This window comes from Brachionichthys hirsutus, chromosome 1, assembly GCF_040956055.1.
Source record: "Brachionichthys hirsutus isolate HB-005 chromosome 1, CSIRO-AGI_Bhir_v1, whole genome shotgun sequence".
In the NCBI taxonomy this organism is placed as follows: Eukaryota; Metazoa; Chordata; class Actinopteri; order Lophiiformes; family Brachionichthyidae; genus Brachionichthys; species Brachionichthys hirsutus.
In genome coordinates, this window is record NC_090897.1 from 13,678,115 (window position 1) to 13,697,684 (window position 19,570).

Below are 19,570 nucleotides of genomic sequence, written 5' to 3' on the forward strand. Positions count from 1 at the left end.
GCAGCATCTGCTGTCCGCCTTCTCTCACCTCACTGCATTTTCTTCTTTAGCCTGCTCCAATGTTGTTGGATGAAGCATGGAGTTGTTGAAGTAATTTGATCAGGAGGGAGAAATGGAAACAGTACTCATTGGTGAACAGCGTAAATACAACCATTCATGCAGAAGGCAAAGTATCTTTACCAGCAGATGTACAAACACACAAGACCTACTGAAATCCCATTTTAAGCTTGATAGCAGCACTTTTTCCACATCATTACCGTTTAAGCATCGGCCGTCCAAACATTTTAGCATGTCAGGTTTTGAAAATGTGGTAGCTCTGTCTGAATAAATTACAAGCCTGAGAAATTTTCATTCCATGTAGACTGAAGAAATGCAATTAGATAAGCACCCTTACCTAATCACATCGTTAAAATACACCCACAGTGGGGTAATGTTAATATGAGACAAATTAAGATGATTAGCAACAGACAAGCCATTTATTTGGGAGAGCTTCGGAAAATATGTGACAAGGGATTGTGACATTTCTGCGCTGCTAATTAAGTTGAGGAATTAGAAATCAATGAAATTGTCTAAGATCCTGACTTCACGATGGCGCACATGAGTGAAGTGATGAGTGACGGCTGAATAACAGCAGAGAGAGATTGACAGCTCACAAATAACTGGCCAAGAGGAAAATTTGACACTTATTGGATCGGTTGAAGTCCCAAACTGGATAATAGTGGGAAGATGCTTCCGATATAGACGTGCAACGATCTGTGCTGTGCTTCGCTACTGCCTTTTGTTGCTACATTACATTTAAGGCTTCTGAAGACACCATTCACTAAATATGCATTTAATATTAAAACATTCAGAGAGCGCATTCTTTTGGGACAATGCTTAGCACTGTCACCTCGCAACAAGGCTCTGGGTTGGAATCCTTTCCTGGGGCATTTCTGTGTGGAGTCTGTTTCTCACCATGTCTGCATGCATGAGTTCTCCCGGGTTCCTCCTGCAATCTAGGAACCTGCTATGTGACCGTAGGTGCACCAGCGATTCTAAACTGATGAGAGGTGTGCATGTGAGCTTCACGGGCCGTTTGTTTCTCTCTGAGTTGAGCCTCCGAAGAAGTGGCGCCGGGTTCCTGGTGCGTTCTTCTTCTCGCTCGGGAAGAAGGGCATAGAAATGGATGATTTTTCCCCATAGTCGGATTTTGGTGACATTGAGCTGTATCTCGTAAACCAATAATTTCCAAATGCCACCGGACAAAATATTTATTTGTTGGACAATTAGCTTTTTGAAGTTCAGTTTAAACACAACATGAGATAAATTGTTTGGGTTTTTTTTTAGGGGGGGGGGGGGGGGTCTGTTTTTTGTGTCTGAGGTCTGTTCAGGGATGTAACAGGAACACGAGGGTGATTTCCTCTCGTTTCTAGGATTTCTTTATTTACTTGAGGGGAAGATTATATTCTACTATGGTATTATACCTTTCACCTGCTGTCTTTGATAAAGCAGTCATTTTTTATTCAGCCCTTTTGAAGCCTGATGTCACTGCTGTGACTGCTATTTTTTCTTTCTTTTTTTCTCTCCTGGGGCTGCATATTCCCTTCCTTAATTCTAGAGTATATTAGTGTTTGTCAAATGTTCCAAACTGAGCAAGCCTGAGTGGAAATTCTGCCACTCGGCATCGGCTGGGTTGTGCGCAGCCCGAATTGGATAACAGAGTGTAAGGAAAGAGAGGAAAGCTTTTTTTTTATGTTCAAGGTGGGAATGGTGCGCCGTGGTGAAAAAGCGATTCGGACAATAACGCATGCAGCACCATTAAGGATCAGATGGAGACCCTTTAGAGCATATATTATGGATTATAATAAAAAGAGCTAACCAAAGTAAGAGCGTTTTGCTGCAATATTACACAGGTGGAAGAAGCAGCCCCTAAAAAGGCTTCTATGAAGACGTTGAACGATATCCCAGATTCCTCGGGCAGCACGTGGAGTTGAATATTTTTGATTAGTCAAATATGTTTTTTCTTACGCAGCTGTCGGTAGTGTCTGTCATCCTCTGATGGATTCCAGCTACCCGTGATAGAACAGACGTTACCAATATCGTGCAATGTATGATAACAAATCTGACTGATTATAGTCCTTCTTGAAATCATAGGGACATTTTCCATTGCAGAGAAATAAAAGCAGCATGCGCCAGCATCCGCATGTCCTCTCAGTCCGATCCCTTTCTTTGCTGTTGGTAGTGATGACCAGTGCATTCATTCATTTAGAAAAACAAACATATCCTTTTTGAAAACACCACCTTGTTTGGATGATCTTATATTCGCTTGTGTTTTCTGCAGGGAGATTAAACCCTCTCTGTAGTGCGAAGACAATATCAGGGAAATCAAGTCAGGCTATTTTCAGCCGGTTTCCCTTTTTAGCCTTCATTGCTTGCCACATTTTCTATTCTCAATAGGAAATGAATTATTGTCAGTATGTAATGATTATAATTATGATTCACACATTTTGCTCAGCTGGAAGCTGATGTGATTCTGGAAACAATAAGTCATTATGTGTTGGGCTGTAGCAACAAACCTGTTGGATAATTTCCTATAATAATATTACCTGAATAAAGTTTGCAGAGTCATAGATAGAACTAGAATGTTTTGGGAACTCTATGGCTGACTTTGGGTATGCATGCTTTCTTTGTTATGCACAGACTGAGGTCTTTCCGATTTACAGGATTTAGACGACCTGTATTTCCCTTGAGACCTGAATCACGATGCACGTACACTGCAGCTCTGAGAGAATGAACCTTGAGCTATTGTCCAACATCTGATCTAAAAACATTTAGCTTACCACGACCCTTGATGAAGGCCTTGTCATCTTTTGTAGCCATGATCCTGCTAATTCACTGCTTCCTCCTTGTTAGTCGCGCTGACTTTCTACGCACATGGTTTGCCAATTGCTATAATCAGGAACTAATTAGAAACAGAAGATTTGAACTGTAATGGATTTACCCTGGCTGGGATTGCAAATGGTTTGCCCCATGTAAGGAATAAGATTAGTAACTGGAAGACAAACGTCACACAATTTAAATAATGCAAGCATGTTACTTCTGCGCTGTGGGGCAGAATTACAAGTTGGAGGCAGAATCCCTGAATTGTGACTTGGCTTCCCATTTATTATCGGAGGAGGACTGCCAAATGCCACATCCCATTTCACTAATTTAAGGATGAGTTATGGAGTTTCTAAAAAACAAAAAAAAACTCTAAGGGTCCTGATACACGGGAATGAAATGCATTGTTTCTTAAGGAGGGGAGAATTCTCAATTGCTTACATATTCTAAATGCACTCCACCAGTTCCGAGGATTTAAGCTCATATCGCAAGCAATGGGAAAGTAAACACAAGTGTTGGGTAGAGCATGTCTACATTCAAATTAAATGCCAAAAATGTCCAAAGCGGGTCAGGGTCCAAGATTCCCTCAGAAGTAGGAAATAAAGGTATTTGTGAGAATGCATGAAGACCTACAGTAACTGGTGCAGAGGGCAGAAACTCAGGGTGTCAGGGCACAGACTGGGAGAACCCAAAAGCACGACAGGAAAAGGGAGTCCAGAAGCATAACTTTAATGTTCCAGCAGACAAATTCTAGGAGAAAGGCAGAGTTCATAAACCAGGTAATCAGTCTTATCAGCCAGACAAATCCAAACAGGCGGAGTCCAGAAAACGAGCAGGGAAACATGTAAAGCAAAATCTGAATACGAGTGCCGGAAAGTAGGAACAGGTCACTGACAATTTGGCAGAGAGGAGGGAACTGAGCAGAATATAAATGCAGTGGCGCTGATGAGGAGATGAGCAGCAGGTGTCCAGAACAGCACAGGTGATGCGGATGAGGTGTGGCAGGCAGTGTAGCGAGGGTGGAGCTCTGTGGAGCAGGAAGCTCTGGCCGGGTTCCTTCTTAACTTCATAACAACTGAAACATTTAATACAGGCATGGTTTTGGATGCTGCTGTGGTTTACAGCTGCCAGCATCACACTGTTACATTCAAGACATTAAGGAACCAATTGAATCCATGAATCCCTAATGTTGAAATCCTCCTGCTTTGTTTAAGACTCAGTAATCCCATTTCACAAAATGAGCCATCATTTATTATGTCTGGCTTTTTGCAACGGAGCTGTTCCATAGGAAATCTGCAAGTAATAATATCACAGATCCTACTTTTCCCTAATGCCGTCATCTCCTGCGCTTCATGTCTTCCTCTTTCATTCGTGACTCGGGTAATGGATTTCCTGTTAGTGAAAATGAAGCAATTTCCCTGTTATTCCAAACATAATCCCCTTTGAGTCGTATCACATCATCTGCCACTTCATCTGCCCTACGGTGTACTTTCTTTCACACATACTGCCCTTCACCTACTGACTCATCCTCTCCCTCTTTTCCACTCTCTCCTCCACCTCCATCTATTATCTCCAGAGAACAGTCCAGACCTGCTGCTCTTGAACGTGTCGCGGTGTAATTTCTGTTATAATGTTGTGCTGTATAAACACTTTAAGAACTGAAGTGTTTTTACATCTCTCCTCTCCTCTCCTCTCTGCTCCTCTCCTCTCCTCTCCTCTCTATAAATCTTTTAAATATTTCCTTGCATCCCTGCCATATAAATAATTGATGGCCCATCTTTGACTTGCCTGGTGTAACTAAAGGGCGACAAAGTCTCCAGGACAACATCAATATTGAGCTAAAAGCAAACTGTGACTTACACGCAGTCTGCTTGCTGCACTTTCACAGGAGACAATCTTTACTAATGACCTACTTGGATTTTTTTCCCCTTTTCCGACAACTTTGGGCTTCATCCGGTCCACTCAAACGGGACAGAACGCACTCCTGTGCTAGATTCCTTGTACGTCGCCTTGTGACAGAGTTCTGGTTTCATGCAGGAGCTCATAGCACAGGCCTACTTAGAAATCACGATTCTTTAGTAAATTACATTCTTGTCATTCTAAATTCTCTTTTTATCTCACTCTCTTTGAGGCTTCCAAATTATTATGTAATTATGTTTACAGATCCTAAAGTAGGATTTTTGACTGAGCGATGACACTGGCCTGGAGAGATCCCACCTATGATGCTCCAGCAAAAGGTGGATGAGCAATGGTTGCAATCGTAAGTGTAATAAACATCTTTGGGTGGAAATGGCTGCGCAAAAATATCTAAAGCTCAGCTAAGGGTTTTGGATGGGCGTCAAATGGCTTTGCATAATGAGGAAGGGGTCCATCACACTGCAAGATTCATTTCTCTGTGCTGCAGCTGAATACATTTTACAGCCTCTTGGTAGCACATTGATTTGATTTGTCTGAACGTTTGCTCTGTAATTTATTCTCACATATCTCATCAAATCTTGTTTTCAACAGTTGGCAACAGTTTTTCAGGATATTAGCTCTAAAAAATATGGACAGCGTGCTCCTTCGCGCACCAAACACAATACTGAACGCATAGCTAAAGCCCAGATGTTACACTTTATACACGATGGGAATCAAACCACAGCAAACTGAGGAGGCAATATTGGACCCATCAGGAATCACAACTCCAGGTGAATGAGGCTCCTTCTGTGCTGTATGTGTAGATAATTGATTCCTGCAGAGTGCACACTAGCCGCAGCAGTTATATAGGAATGACATTTCAGAGAAGTGCAGGTTTGGGAGCTAATTTCCTTTCTCCTCAAGTGGCCGAAAAATTCATCCACATGGTTTTAAGGTTGAGTGCTTTTCATTGTATTCCTTCCCTGTCCAACAGTCAGGACATCAAAATGCTGCAGTCCGGGTTCTCACGATGAAAAAAATGATCATTGATTCCCCCCCTTGATGTTTATTCTTGGACAATGCCCAGTCAGGTTCAGGCCGTTCAGTAAGCTTAAGGGTAAAACGGTGCAGCAACCCTTATCTTGCAATTTTCAAGGAAATTGAGAAACATTTCAAAAAAGTTATGGTTTTTAAAAAATGTGCATGCTTCAATTTTGGCATCAAGTATTGGCCAAATCTGCCATATTCTTTATGTCATATTCAGCAATGTTTGATGTCACAATGTTAAAGAAAATCCACCTCTTCCTCTGGATCCGCTCCAAAATGGAACAGGTTCTTCCCCCCAACAAGTCCAGCCCTCCGACGTAGCGACGTAGATGAGAATGAGGTCGAGTGAGATCAGTCTGATGTCTGATGAGGCTGACTGTCCCCGTCATGTAAACACGGCTGAGAGGCTTCTGTGTGGGATATGTGTTGACTGTGTTTACGTGCAGCTCCGACTCCTGGCTGTTTGTCGGATTTTAAATGAAAGCGTTTTAGTTTCAGTCACGTCAATTCTTCAGCGCATTTAAGCTTGTTTATCGCGTGAATGTGTTCACACATGGAGAGGCTGATCACGCTAAATGTTTTTATCTCGTTTGTTTAGGATTGTGCGGCTGCACCGCAGCTTCTAACCTAAATCCGCATGGATGAGCATGTAGCCTGTTTATTTTACTGAACAGTGGCTCGGTAACCTGCTGTCCTGCGGTGTGTTGGTGGAGCGGAAACAAATCCAATTCAGTCCCTTTTAATTCAACACGATGTGTTTGTTTCCACTGTTTATCACAGTTTATTAGTCTTAATGCTGGTGTTGTGCTTCTGGTGTTGCTGCTTGAGGCTTTCTAAGAGGTCCTCGTATGAACTACCTCACACTGAACAGCCTCTGAGTGGGTTGACTAGTGTTTTCACAGGAAAACTCAAATTAGCTGACGCCTCATTAGGCAGCACTATTGAGGGAGCACTGACCAAAACCGATCTGCAATCACCAGCAATGATTATATGATAAATATAGAATCAAATGTATTAATTATTCTTAGAGATTAACTAGTTTAATATTAAAATGCGTATCTGCATTCATATAACAATATATTTACAAACATTTAAAATAGCTGTAACGGTAAAAATATTTTACTCATCTGTCATCGTATTATAATCGAAGTTCCATGTCATCCGTTGTACGGATTCTATCACTTTGAATTTAATGTTATAACATTTGTTGAGATACATGTAGAATGCATAAGGGATCCTTCTCTATAGGTGAGGTGTATATATATTAATTAAACTGCACGCTCTCGGTTCGCTGCATGAAGTCAAACTGTATTTTGCAGCATTGCTGATGATTTCTTTCTGTGTATTGCTGTTTATGCAGTGTGTTTTTATTGGTGAGATAAATAAAAAATATTCTTTCCTCATGGGGAAATAAGTTCATTTGGTGTTATTAATTTCTATTCTAGGCTTTTTTCCCAGCAGCCCACCTGCTGAGCCTGTTTCATCATATAACCAAAATCATTCCTGCCTCCCTGAGCTGAGAGCTGTCAAATTAAAGTAATGAATAAGATTTAGAATAGAGGCAGCAATTTATTAGTTGGTTGATTGACTTTGAAGATATTGACTGCACTTTTATATGAATGGAATTTATTTTGATGTATTTATCTCCTCGGGTCAAATTACATTTGTTGTCACTTGACCAAAGTGGAGAAAAGAATCCAGAAACGCCTCCTGCATCTCCCTTCCCTCAGTAATGATAATTCTTAAGTCATCTAAATTAATTTCTGATCAAACCATCTTCTTTGTCCTGTTCTCAGATTGATCACTACGCCCAGAGGGATCTGAAGAAGGGCCTCCAGCTGTTCGGTACCGAGGGCAACGTCGGTTTGACCAATGCCTGGATGATAGTACAGACTGATGTAAGACTTGAAATTGAAAACATGATGATCTAAATCCGGTTCTAAAACACTCAGAACCTGAAAAAAACATGTTGTATACCTTAAGTAATAAAAATGTACAGCAAAAGAAATCCCAGACTCTCTCTGAGATAAGAGCCCAGCTCTCATTCTGCTATTTATATTCTGTTTAAATATATTTAAATTCCATTGCAAAAAAACAACAACATATAAACAATAATAAAAATAACAATATTCAAAACAGATTTGGAATCTGTCCATATAATATATCCATAGTTATTCTGTAAAAGTGTTGACTGAGAAATGCATCGCTGTACAAATGACCTGTGCAGATCTGTGTGTGTGTGTGTGTGTGTGCATGTGTGGGTGTTATTATGCAGTTTTCTTCTGTTTATGATGGAATGAGGAGAATCGGCTTAGATGAGCAACTGTTTGGGCGCTTTTTTTTCTCATGTGATCAGTGGGGTCCCGTAAAGTCTGTCTGAGATGAAGACCATTAAAAGAGAGCTCTCGTCCTGCTTTCCCTCCCCAGTCGTCTTTATACATGCTGAGTCAACCAAAAGATAACTCGGATATCCCTGCAGCAAACCCCGCCATGAATGGCTGCTTATAGAATAGAAAACAGTAAAAAAAATGTCCATATGATGCCAAATGCCAGCGTAATAAATCAGTTAGAATTACACGCCACACGTCTCGAGGCGATAACATAATAGTGTGACTCTGTACACATTCAGCTTTTGATTTGTTCTTGACAAATGAATCTACTCATTGATTTGAGCTCTGAAGAATCAGAGCCATTTAAAGAATGACGATGAAACAGAAGCTTAAATAGCTAAAACCCCAACATTTGAGACAATAATAGTGCACTAGCACCAATAGGGGGACAATCAGTGACCCACTTTCAGTGCATATTAAAGGACCACTTTGCTGCTGAGTGAAAACCTAAATTGAGCGTATGTCGCGTTGCTGCTGAGTATGTCCTGATCTGGAACCCAGTTGTCTCTTAGGAGACGGGTGAAATATGAAGAGGCTGTTAGTTGGGTGAGATGGATGCTTTACAACCTCAGGGCCTTTCTTTTGTGGTCTGGCCTTATTGATTTCTTCGAACCATTGAACATCACACCCAGTAATTTTGATGGAGTATGCACCTTTGTCTCTCCTGCTGTGCACACGTATTTCCATACCAGGACATTATTGCATGCTTAGGATGTTCTTCACTGACGTGTGCGATACAGGCATCAAACTTTGATGACTGTACCACAACTGTGTGGAATGAAAGATGCAAGTTTCTTGTGAAGTAGCAAAGCACTGGTTAAGGCAGAATATATCATCCTTCCCAAGCAGTTCCTATTATGCATTCGCATCTTGCACAATATTTCCTTCATTATAGTGACATTAGAGTCCAGCTTTTATTTGTGTATGTTGCACCCCCGGAGAGGAAATGTCCCATTTGTGCACAATTAATAATGCTTAGAAATCAAACCCCCTTACTGTGTTGTTCAAGTTTAACAATCTAAACTGCTAAGAAAAGGTAATATAATCATATGTACAATGAGAATAGCTGTGGAGACAGTACACATTAACCCCAATGGTTAAGGGTTAGGGTTAACCCCCCCCCCCGGTACATTCATTGTTCAAGTTTTCTACAAAAGCGCTCACCATGCAATCTGGATGCGAGAAGAGTATTAGAAACTGAAGTGTAATCAAATAACAGAAGGCTTGTGAGGGTACCAACACCCCAAGAACTTAGGCACAATAAAACCATATCCTCGACTCGCATTCTAATTCTAGATGCAAACTGATAAGGCTCTAAATCAAAGTGTCAAGACAACAGATGTTAACGCAACGGGTCCGTTATCCAGACCGCTTGGTTAGGGTTTCTTCTGCATGAGCACAATAACAGCTGACTCAGATCATCCTGGAATCCTCTACTGTGCCACGGACAAGTTAAAAATATCAGTCAAAATAGGGATGCGTTCATATGCACAGTATTTTAGACCAGCAGATGATGCTTTGTCAGGGCCTGAAGCCGCTGCACTGTTTTGTCTGCACAGCAGGTTTCATCTGCCTGATTAAGAACGGTGGAGCAGCAGTCCCAGATATATTAAGAGAGAAAGTCTGCGAGTCTCCTTTAGTTTCAAACCTGCAGCACAAATTATTCAACTCGCCAGGCAGGTCAGCTTTGAATATGTTGTGTTGCTGATGATAAATTATAAATACGGTCGATTGTTTAAGCCAGCGATGCCGTTTTAAATTAGCATACAATACCTGATTCTTTGCAGCAGCTCAAGCAGCATTTATTCCTGTGTGGAATTAAAGTCCACAGAATGAAAAAAACATTGGGGGGGGGGGGCACGTTATTTTTTTACAAAGCCTTTTTGGATTAAATTATAAGTGAAAACTACTGTGCCTTATCAAAAATCTATCCCAATCATAACGTGGGAGCAGCCGACAAGTTCAAAAATGATTTCAGGACTTTAAGGAGACAAAGGAGACGTGAAACGAGCTGCAGCTCAGCATCAGGATGATAAAGCTGAAATCTGTGTTCAGCACATACACATTATTTGGTCCAGTACATTTTATTCTTGGCAGGTAGATTAGTTCAGCTTCTATTACAACGTTTTTATTATGTGTATAATGATTCCAGTGCCTTCAAATAAAAGGCTGGTCTCTCTTGACTCGTTACCTTTCTGTGTTGCAGTTTCGCTGCTGTGGCGTAACCAACCACACAGACTGGTTTGAGGTCTACAATGCCTCCCGTGTGCCGGACTCCTGCTGCCTGGAGTACAGCGACAACTGCGGCCTGGACAACCCAGGAACCTGGTGGACGGCGGTAGGTTCCACCATTAAAACCAAAGTACACCGCCGACAAATTCTGCTTCTACTTTACTTGATGTGGAACTGAGAGCATTAATGCATGTACCGCTTATCTACCTCCAAAAAATAGAATATTTTTTCTGACCTTTCACGTGTTTGTTCCTCGGTTGGGTTTTCAGTAAGATGAAATAATAATAAAAATAAGCAGACAGCTGCCCGTGAAATGTCGTGCATTTTGATAAAGGTCATTTTGCAAAATTTTCACATACTGCACAAATATTGCACAGTCAATTTCCACCCAGCTGGGTGAAGCGATGGGAGCAGATGCTGGGGCAAGCATATAGAGTCTTGCTGCTCTGGTCCGACTGATTGTATTTGGGGAGTATCTTTTACAAAGAAATTTCGTTCTCGTATCATCTCAGGTAAGGATTCAATAAATACAAAAACATGACCAAACGAGGGTTACGCACTCAAATAATCACATAATGGACCGTACAGTTAGCGCGCAACATGCAGCCAACTAATCACACATTTAGTTAAACAAATATGTGAGATTTCTAGTATACAGTATGAATATGAATCTATTAGTGTTGTAATTGCAGACGATATAAAAATATAATCACATCATTGTCTTCTTTGGATAAAACACATGAGAGGCTTGAAGGCCATGTTGTTGTCCTCTATACGCCCTTCAAGAGTCTTTGGGCAGTCCTCAGTTTCTCGGTTCTTGTTACATAAGGAGTCACTCGCACCATCCTCGTCTTCTGATGAGTAGATTTGGACAGAAAATGGACCGATGTAAAATATATTTCATGCATACTTTGCAAGGCGTTGAAGGTGTGCACAATTCTCTGTGCGCTGCACAGCAAATTGTTTCTGTTCAAAACCTAGAGAACAGCGGATGGGTTCAACATGTCATGAAATTTATTGTTTAAAAGGCTGAACAAATGTGGTTTAAAGGTCTCAACCCCCCTGTGGTGAACCTCTTCTGGGTCCCGCTCCATCCCAAAGGTCAACGATAAGTAACACAGGTCAACCATTTCCACTCCCACTTCTGCCGAGCCGCACGAATATAGGTTTTCACGTGAGTTTATAATCATTAGTGCGATCTGGAAAAGCCCAGTGCTGCAAGACTGGAGGCTGTTGCAGTGGTGGTAACGGAGCGTGCTGCGCTAATATGTTGGGACAGCTGGTATTAATTACACACTGATTCAGAAATGAAATCAGTCCGCCTACTTGTGACCTGGTGCACATATTTATTTTTGCACTAGTGTCATTACCATTTCCGAACTGAAGCAGATCTTGTGTGAAATAAAACACCTGTTCGCTCGGCGTCCTTCCTACAAACATATCCTTAACAAAACGAGTCAGACGTCGAATAAAGCTGGAGGGAGGAAAACCTCTTCTGCATTCTGTCCCCTCTAAATTATCACATCTCCAAATACCATGAAGGCGTGGTAATATATGGGCGATATTTCGGTTACGAAAACGTCAAATGGTCGGCGTTTGACTGCAGCAGACGAGGAGCAAAATTAATATTCATCACATTTCCACCCACTTGGAAAATGTTAGTTTAGCATTCAGTTTTCTACTAGCGTTGTTCTCCTGTGTGAAATCCCTTTATCTCCTAAAAACGTCACAGCGTTCATGACTGAACTGTCTGTCTGTCAGGTTTTCCAATGAAAACAGCTGCCTGCTGCAAAGTGAACAAGGGTGATTCATCTTAGTAGTAGCGAATACCCCATGAGTAAATTCAAACATTCTCAGGATCACCAGATCTGAACTATCTGGATCCAGATCAGACTAGAATGTGCGGCAGATCTTATGCGGATGTCATTGTGGAGTTTTTGCCAAAGCATTGTTGGTAAAATTGGGGTGCGGGGGGGACGGGGGGGGACAAAGAACCATAAATAGTAATTGAGCTTATTCAATCTTACTGGTGAAGAATCCTTTTTTTAAAAACATTGTTCGGCTCCAAATTCTAGTGGATTATTACTTGTGCCTTGCGCTGCCTCTCCTGAAAATCTGTTGTTGTGATGTTTTGAGTAATCAAATCAATAAACCTCACTGGTTTGGTGGAGGCCCTGCAATGAACTGGCGGCTTGTCCAGGATGTACCCTGCCTCTCGCCCTGTAGACTGTTGGGAAAGGCCCCTAAAGCAATGTTTTACCCAGGGTCACGTCATGAAGTCGTGCAGCGACACCAGTGAGAAACCATTTCTGCTTGTTAAAGAAAATGAATCGCCTTATCTACTTCCTTGGGGAAATTGAATTTAGAACATTGAGATTTTTGTGCAGTTGAAACACAACTGCAGAAACCCACACAACAGCTGCTGTACATCTCTGCTAACCGTGAAAGCTGATCAATGCAATTTTTATGTGAAGATATGAAATGCACAATAAATGTCAGAACAATGTCAGGGCAAAACATGTTGGGGGCATTTGCTGCATTCGGACTTGTCCTAAAGCCGTTATTGTGCATCAGAGTGAAGATAGTGGAAGACAATCACAGCAATTTCAGAATTGCAAAACGGTAAATCGGCACTTTTCAAATATCACACCAAACGTACCAGATGCTACCTGTAGAAACAGTTTCTGAAGCTCCGGTGTGTCAAACATCTGTTTAAAAAATGTGCTATACCTACTTCTGGTGATGGTAAAGTTCTGATTCAATGACTTCATCTTAGTCAGTAGAAGTTCTTTGGAAATGCATTTTGACAACTTAGACCCATTTTAAAGACAATTCTCAGTCATCTAAAGATTTTAATGTCAAACTGGGTTATGTTAAGTAAATCTGTAATTTTAATCTGTATCATTTTGTTGATTGATGTCAATATAAGAAGGATTATTTGCTGAATCATTAGATTAAGTTGCTTTTTCTTTCTTTTTGTCAGAAAATGATTAGATATGATGATGGACGTACTCCTCTCTCTCTCTCTCTCTCTGTCCCCCCACCCCCCTCGCTCTATCTCTACTGTATGTCAGCTAGAGGAACATCTAACAGCTAACACAAGCTGTGAAAACAATGAACTTTGATAGCAATGCACATGAACTCATGTATTTTTTCTGCCTCATGCAACAAATCTCTGTTACACATTTTTTTAATTTTATATTCTCAGTGGGAAAATTATTTTTGCACTCTAGTATCTATATATTACACACGTATATGCCAGACCGCACACAAACACACACACACACACACACACACACACACACACACACACACAAAGGGCCTATAGGCATGCAACTGTGAAGACAGATAGTAGACTGATGGACAGCCTTGTGTCAGTGCCCCGGGAGCAAACTTTTGTTTTTGAGAGTTTGGTGCCTTGCTCAAGGGCACTTATTGACAACTTTATATTTGCCCCTGAAGTCCCCGAAACATACAGTATGTGAAGTTTATTTCCTAAAACCCCACTGGGATCACTTTGTGTCCACAGCAAACTCGAATGTTGCTTCACGGTAAATGTTTTCTGGTGAGTGGAGCAAACAGTAGAGAGTATGGGTGTGTTTGTTCTTGCGTTTTTTTCTCTTTTCTGGGTCATCTGTGGACAGGACAGGCACAGGTTGCTGGGGGTTTTTTTGTTTGTTTTTTTGCTGGAATACAATGAGAAATTATATTTTTTCATAATGTGGGACCTTTAAAATGCTCTTCAATGATACATTTTGTATTTGTGATAAGATCGGTCTTCCTGAGGCATACATTTTCAAACCAGGAAGAGCTGAATTGCCATTGAATGGCAGACATGTTCAAAATGTGGGACAAAATTAATGCAAAATCCTAGTCCAAATGTGTTAACAAAAATTATCAATGTGTTCATATGCTTGCATCTGTGTGTACAAATGAAATTAGACCCTGCAGACAGTATCATATGTGTGTGTGCGGGGGAAACATCTTGGAGATTTGCACAATTAAGCAGATGCATCCGTGATACGGACAGAAGCGATGTCTGGATTGGCTGGTCCTTTTCTCCCACCATGTCACCCACCTGCTGTCTGAGTGAGAGCACCTCCATGAAATCTCCACAAATGGGCGATCAAGGGAAGTTCAGTCAGACTTCTGAACTGCTTTGCCGTTGAAATCCAAATAGAAAAAAACCCGGATTATTCAGTTATTCTGTTTCATATTTATAAATAATGTAAGGTATGACAAGAAGACACAAGCGGTCTGTAAATGAAGGTGATCTAGCTCCTTAGCAGAGGCTAAATGAATCACTGCTAACCTCAGGAAGACCCTGGTATTACTTTTTGCATCATTATAGTTTAAAGTCATGGCTGCATGAGTCGGAGACACTGTTTCACACATTTATCAAAGACAAAGGGCATCATAGGAAGCTTAATCAGACAGCAGCTCATCTTTAAAAACTAACCTCTTACTTGTAACCCAATTTAATTTGTCAATTTGTCAAAGTAAAGGTCAAGCGCTGGTCAAGCTGCAGCTTTTTTAATTTCAGAATCGACAGCCGTGACCTTTGAAAACGTATTTTCATTACTTTTCCTGAAAATAATTTCTGCAGAAACCATTAAATGGTTTTCAGGATGATGCACATTTACCTCCTCACATGAACCTGTGAATCCCACTGAGCATTCTGGTGGGCAGAAATTAACAAGGCCCTTTTCAGAGTTCACAAACAGTTCCGTAACCTTTTTTTTTAATGCTTGTATGCTTTTTTAAATTCAAACTACATTTCTATGAGATACATAGATTGCCATTTTGATTCTTAATTTCTAAATTTAGCTCCTCAGTTTGAGTTTAATTGAGATCTAAGTGATAAAAATTGGCCGTAAAGTTCCTGAAGCACACTGACAGTTTTATGTGGCTAAAATGTCATGAATCTGATGCATCCTTTCCAAAAACAAATCTCACAAATCACTACGGACTTAAAAAGTTTACTAATGAATTAAGTGAGAATAAAACCCAATTATATGTGTCAGCTCGTGATTCTTGCTTTGCTTAATATTTTTAATCACTGGGAGCTGAGCTGAAACTGTGTTGAAATGTTTCCTTTAAATAAAACAAACGTCTCTACTTTCTTATTAGTAACAAACAATACAAAATGACACACTTGCATTGAGGCTTGATGACACGCACACAATCATAGTTTGAAAACCTGCAATTATTATTATTATTATTATTATTATAAATGGGAAGAAAGAAGAGTGTCATGTGGGAAGAGGTGAGGCAGCCTCTGGGTGTGCAAGATAGGCTTCCAGAAGACTGGGATACAACAGCTGGGGTGATCAGGGAGACAGGTAGGAGAGGACTGGGTGCGTCTTCTGGAAGGAAAGCAGATAAGGAGACCTGGTGGTGGAACCAGGAAGTGCAGAAGTGTATACAGGAAACAAGGTTAGCTAAGAAGAAGTGGGACATGAGAGGACAGAAGAGAGTAAACAGGAGTACAGGGAGACGAGATGCAAGGCAAAGGCCAAACAGAGGACATCTGATGACCTGTATGCAGGTTAGATAGTAGAGAGGAAGAGAAGGATCTGTCCAGGCTGGCCAGACAGAGAGACAGAGAAGGGAAGGGTGTTCAGCATGTTAGAGTGATGAAGGGTAGAGATGGCAACGTGTTGAATGAATGTCGACCATGAGAGAGAGCAAAGGGTAGTAGAGGCACCTGTTGTGGACCAGGAAGTGAAAAAGGTTAGCCCGAGTGAAGTTAGAAAGGCAATGAAGAGGATGAAGAATGGAAAGGCAGTTGGCCCGGATGACAAGTGACTAGGAGAGTTAGCTGTAGAGTTTTTAACAGGGTTGTTTAATACAATCCTAAAGGGGAAGAAGATGCCAGAGGAATGGAGGAGAAGTGTGCTGGTGCCCATTTTCAAGAAGACGGGAGACATAGAGAGTTGTGGAAACTATAAGGGTATAAAGCTGATGAGTCATACAATGAAGTTATGGGAAAAAATAGTTGAGGCTACACCAAGGACAGACGTAAGTATTTGTGAGCAGCAGTATGGCTTTATGCCAAGGAAGAGTACCGCAGACGCAATGTTTGCATTGAGACTATCGATAGAGACGTACAGGGAAGGTCAGAAGGAGCTGCATTGTGTCTTTGTAGATCTAGAGAACGCCTAGGACAGGGTGTGTAGAGAGGAACTGTGGTACTGGCATGAGGAAGTCTGAAGGAGCAGAGAAGTATGTCAGAGTAGTTCAGGACATGTATGGCAGTTTTACGACAGCAGTGAAGTGTGCGGCAGGAGTAACAGGGGAGTCCAGTGGGGAGGTGGGATTGCACCAGGAATCAGCTCTGAAACTCCTCCAGTTCCATTGAGACACTGCACCTGGCAGTTTCCTGCTTTCTACATGTTGGGGTTCGTGTGGCTTAAGGACATTCTTCAATGTTTGAACATTTATTTTGAAATGTGTTATTGGTGGGGAAAATATCTCGCTGAATGTAAGAGCAATCTTACAAATGTTTCTTCAGCACCCAACCAGTATCAGAATGATTCTGCCTATTCGTATGTCAAAACGTGTGTACCTTTGTGTCACATTACTGCTGTTTGCAGCTGTGGGACAAGAGGACGGGATGGATTTGCTCAGATTCTGGACATTTTCACCATAAATAATAGTTCAGGCTAGGAGACAAGGTCGTTGCCCCCCCAGGGACCGGTCAGTCAGTCAGAGACAATTCTCAATCAGAGGCCTCCCATTAAATGCGGCATCATCTGTATGGATTGGATACATGGAGTTTGTATTAGTCAGCAAATGTTTGCTCATTCTCTTTCACTCTGTTTCCACAGCCGTGCTACGAGCGCGTGAAGGACTGGCTTAATGAGAACCTGGTGGCGCTTTGGATCTTTGCTCTATGCACAGCACTTACTCAGGTATTTACCGATTTTAAGCCGTGTCATGGTTTTTAGTTTCAGCAGCCACTAACTCAGTCCTTGATTCCTTAACTTTGTGTTAAATAAACTTGTGTCACATACTTACAGCATTATTTGTATTGAGGAGGCTTCTGTGCAGCAGGAGTCCATGTAAGCCTCTTGTGAACACATAGTAGGTTCTGACTCGAGAGGACAGTTTTCTATCTCCATTCCATCCAAAGGTTATTTAATATGACTTAACAGTCCGAGCAGAGCGGCAGCATCCCCGTCATGCTGCAGACTCATTTTCAGTCACTTCCAGATTCTCATTGCATTTTGTGAAAAAGCCTTCATGCAGTCATATGAAACCCAGAGGCTTCTTGCTTTTGGCATCTGTGACTATTTCCAGCTGATTCACAGCACGATTCATTACAAAGACTTATAAAGTATGATTAATTTACATGTTGGGCTTAAGTGGTTTATCAGCCCTCACTGTAAAATGCATGTTTATGTTGCTTACACTAGCAGGACAGCGTAAAGCCTGGCTCAGTCAGTTTGACTGCAGAATGCTCTTGCAGGCGTAAAAGCTTAAGTATCATCCTCATGCATTTGAATGTTTGCATACTGCACATGATGAGGTAATAACAGGCTGAATTAAATAAGACTGGCCCTGCAGTAGGCACGTCTAATGTGTAGTAAAGACAAATTAACAATATTCTAATGCTAAATATGGAATAGAATCATTAACAGGGGGGAAATAAAGTGAAAGTACTCCAGACCCAGGGTGCTTTACTGAAAAACACCCATTTTAATGCAGTTATGTCTTTTAACAGGAATAAAAAAAAAAAAAAAACTGTGATATGATTGTTTTGGATCTAACTAAGCATTTGAAGTCCTTAGTACATGAAGCAGCTGTACCACAGAAGTGTGTCCAAGAGAACGTAGTGTAAAATGTATGGAGTAAAAAAATCATGCCAGCTCAATGAAATGGAACAAATATTAATTTTTTTGGACTCAGGTACAGGAGCGTTGGCTGATCCACACACAAACCTCAACTCGTCTCCTCTGCGTTCAAACGCTGTTTCGTTTTTTCACCGCAGCATAGCCACAATATTTCTGTCGAGATCTTTGTTCACAGTGAAACAGCGGAATGCAATCAACTCTAACTCGTCTTGGGTAGAGTTATTTAAGGTAAATACTCTAAAACAATCAGACGATAAATTCACCAGTCGGTCCCGAGCTGCTGTTTGTTGTGCTGCAGTGATGAAATCCTTACTTTATGACCTCTTCTAAATTCAGCATCATACCAAGTTAACGTTAAACAGCTCTGCTGTACATTCAGCTCTATTGGCATTTAAAGGACATGCGGTGAGTAAAGATTGACTGGACTCTGGAGTACTTCCTACAAACCTCTGTGGACTGGCTGAAGTCATTGTGCAAAAGCCCTGCTTGTATTACACAAGCCTAAACCCAATGTTTTTATATTTAGATTGTCTTTAATGCATTTCATAATGTGGATGTAAACATTGTCTGTGTACACACCCCAATCTGTGCGGTCTTGTAAATGATTATTGCACAGATTTTGTGCAGATGCACTTTCTAATGCAATCCAATAATGGCATTTAGATTTGCAAGGGTTAATTGATCAATTCTGTCCAAAGGTAGTCGAACTCAATTTTCTTGTCCAACACGTACTTTCCATTATCTGACACCACAATCCTTACAAAATGATTGACTCCAACGAGCCGAGCCAATTGAGGAATGTTTAATTCCAATGAGATTATGTCATACCCATTACCATTTCTATACAGTATGTACAATTATGCAAGGATTGTAAAATGCCTATGTGTGTATCTTTGCTGCATTTATAATACCCGCATGAACAGTTCAGAGGTCAGTTTAAAGAGAAGTGAGACCCTCCCATTGGGATAGCCTTTGGTTTGGCTGTTGCTGCCCCCCCTCGTCTAGACTGGCAGCCCTCTCTGGGTCCCTCGTCCTCCTTCAGTTCAAGAATTTAAGTAATGGACAGTTTTAAATCCTTCTGATGTCCCCCTGCATGTCCCAAGACAGGGATGTGGGTGGGGCAAGGATAGAAGCGTCATTATTCTACAGTGTAATATGATTCTTATAAAATGGTGCATGTGTTTCTTGTGTTTGTGCAGATCCTGGGTCTGGTATTCTCCATGACAATGTTCTGTCAGTCGGTGAAAGTAGAGACCTTCTACGCCTAGAAATCGACCTCTTCAGCGCATA

At 41.2% G+C, this 19,570-nt stretch overlaps 1 protein-coding gene across 1 annotated transcript in view; it reads left to right on the forward strand.

Annotated features, from left to right (window-relative positions):
- tspan4a (tetraspanin 4a) overlaps positions 1-19,570 on the forward strand; it is an 87,111-nt gene extending 67,541 nt beyond the window's left edge. Inside the window, exons 4-7 of the mRNA XM_068760287.1 lie at positions 7,599-7,700; positions 10,399-10,530; positions 17,255-17,338; positions 19,480-19,570. Of these exons, the coding sequence (XP_068616388.1) occupies positions 7,599-7,700; positions 10,399-10,530; positions 17,255-17,338; positions 19,480-19,548 (387 nt within the window). The 3' untranslated portion in view covers positions 19,549-19,570. The remainder of the gene's footprint in view (positions 1-7,598; positions 7,701-10,398; positions 10,531-17,254; positions 17,339-19,479) is intronic.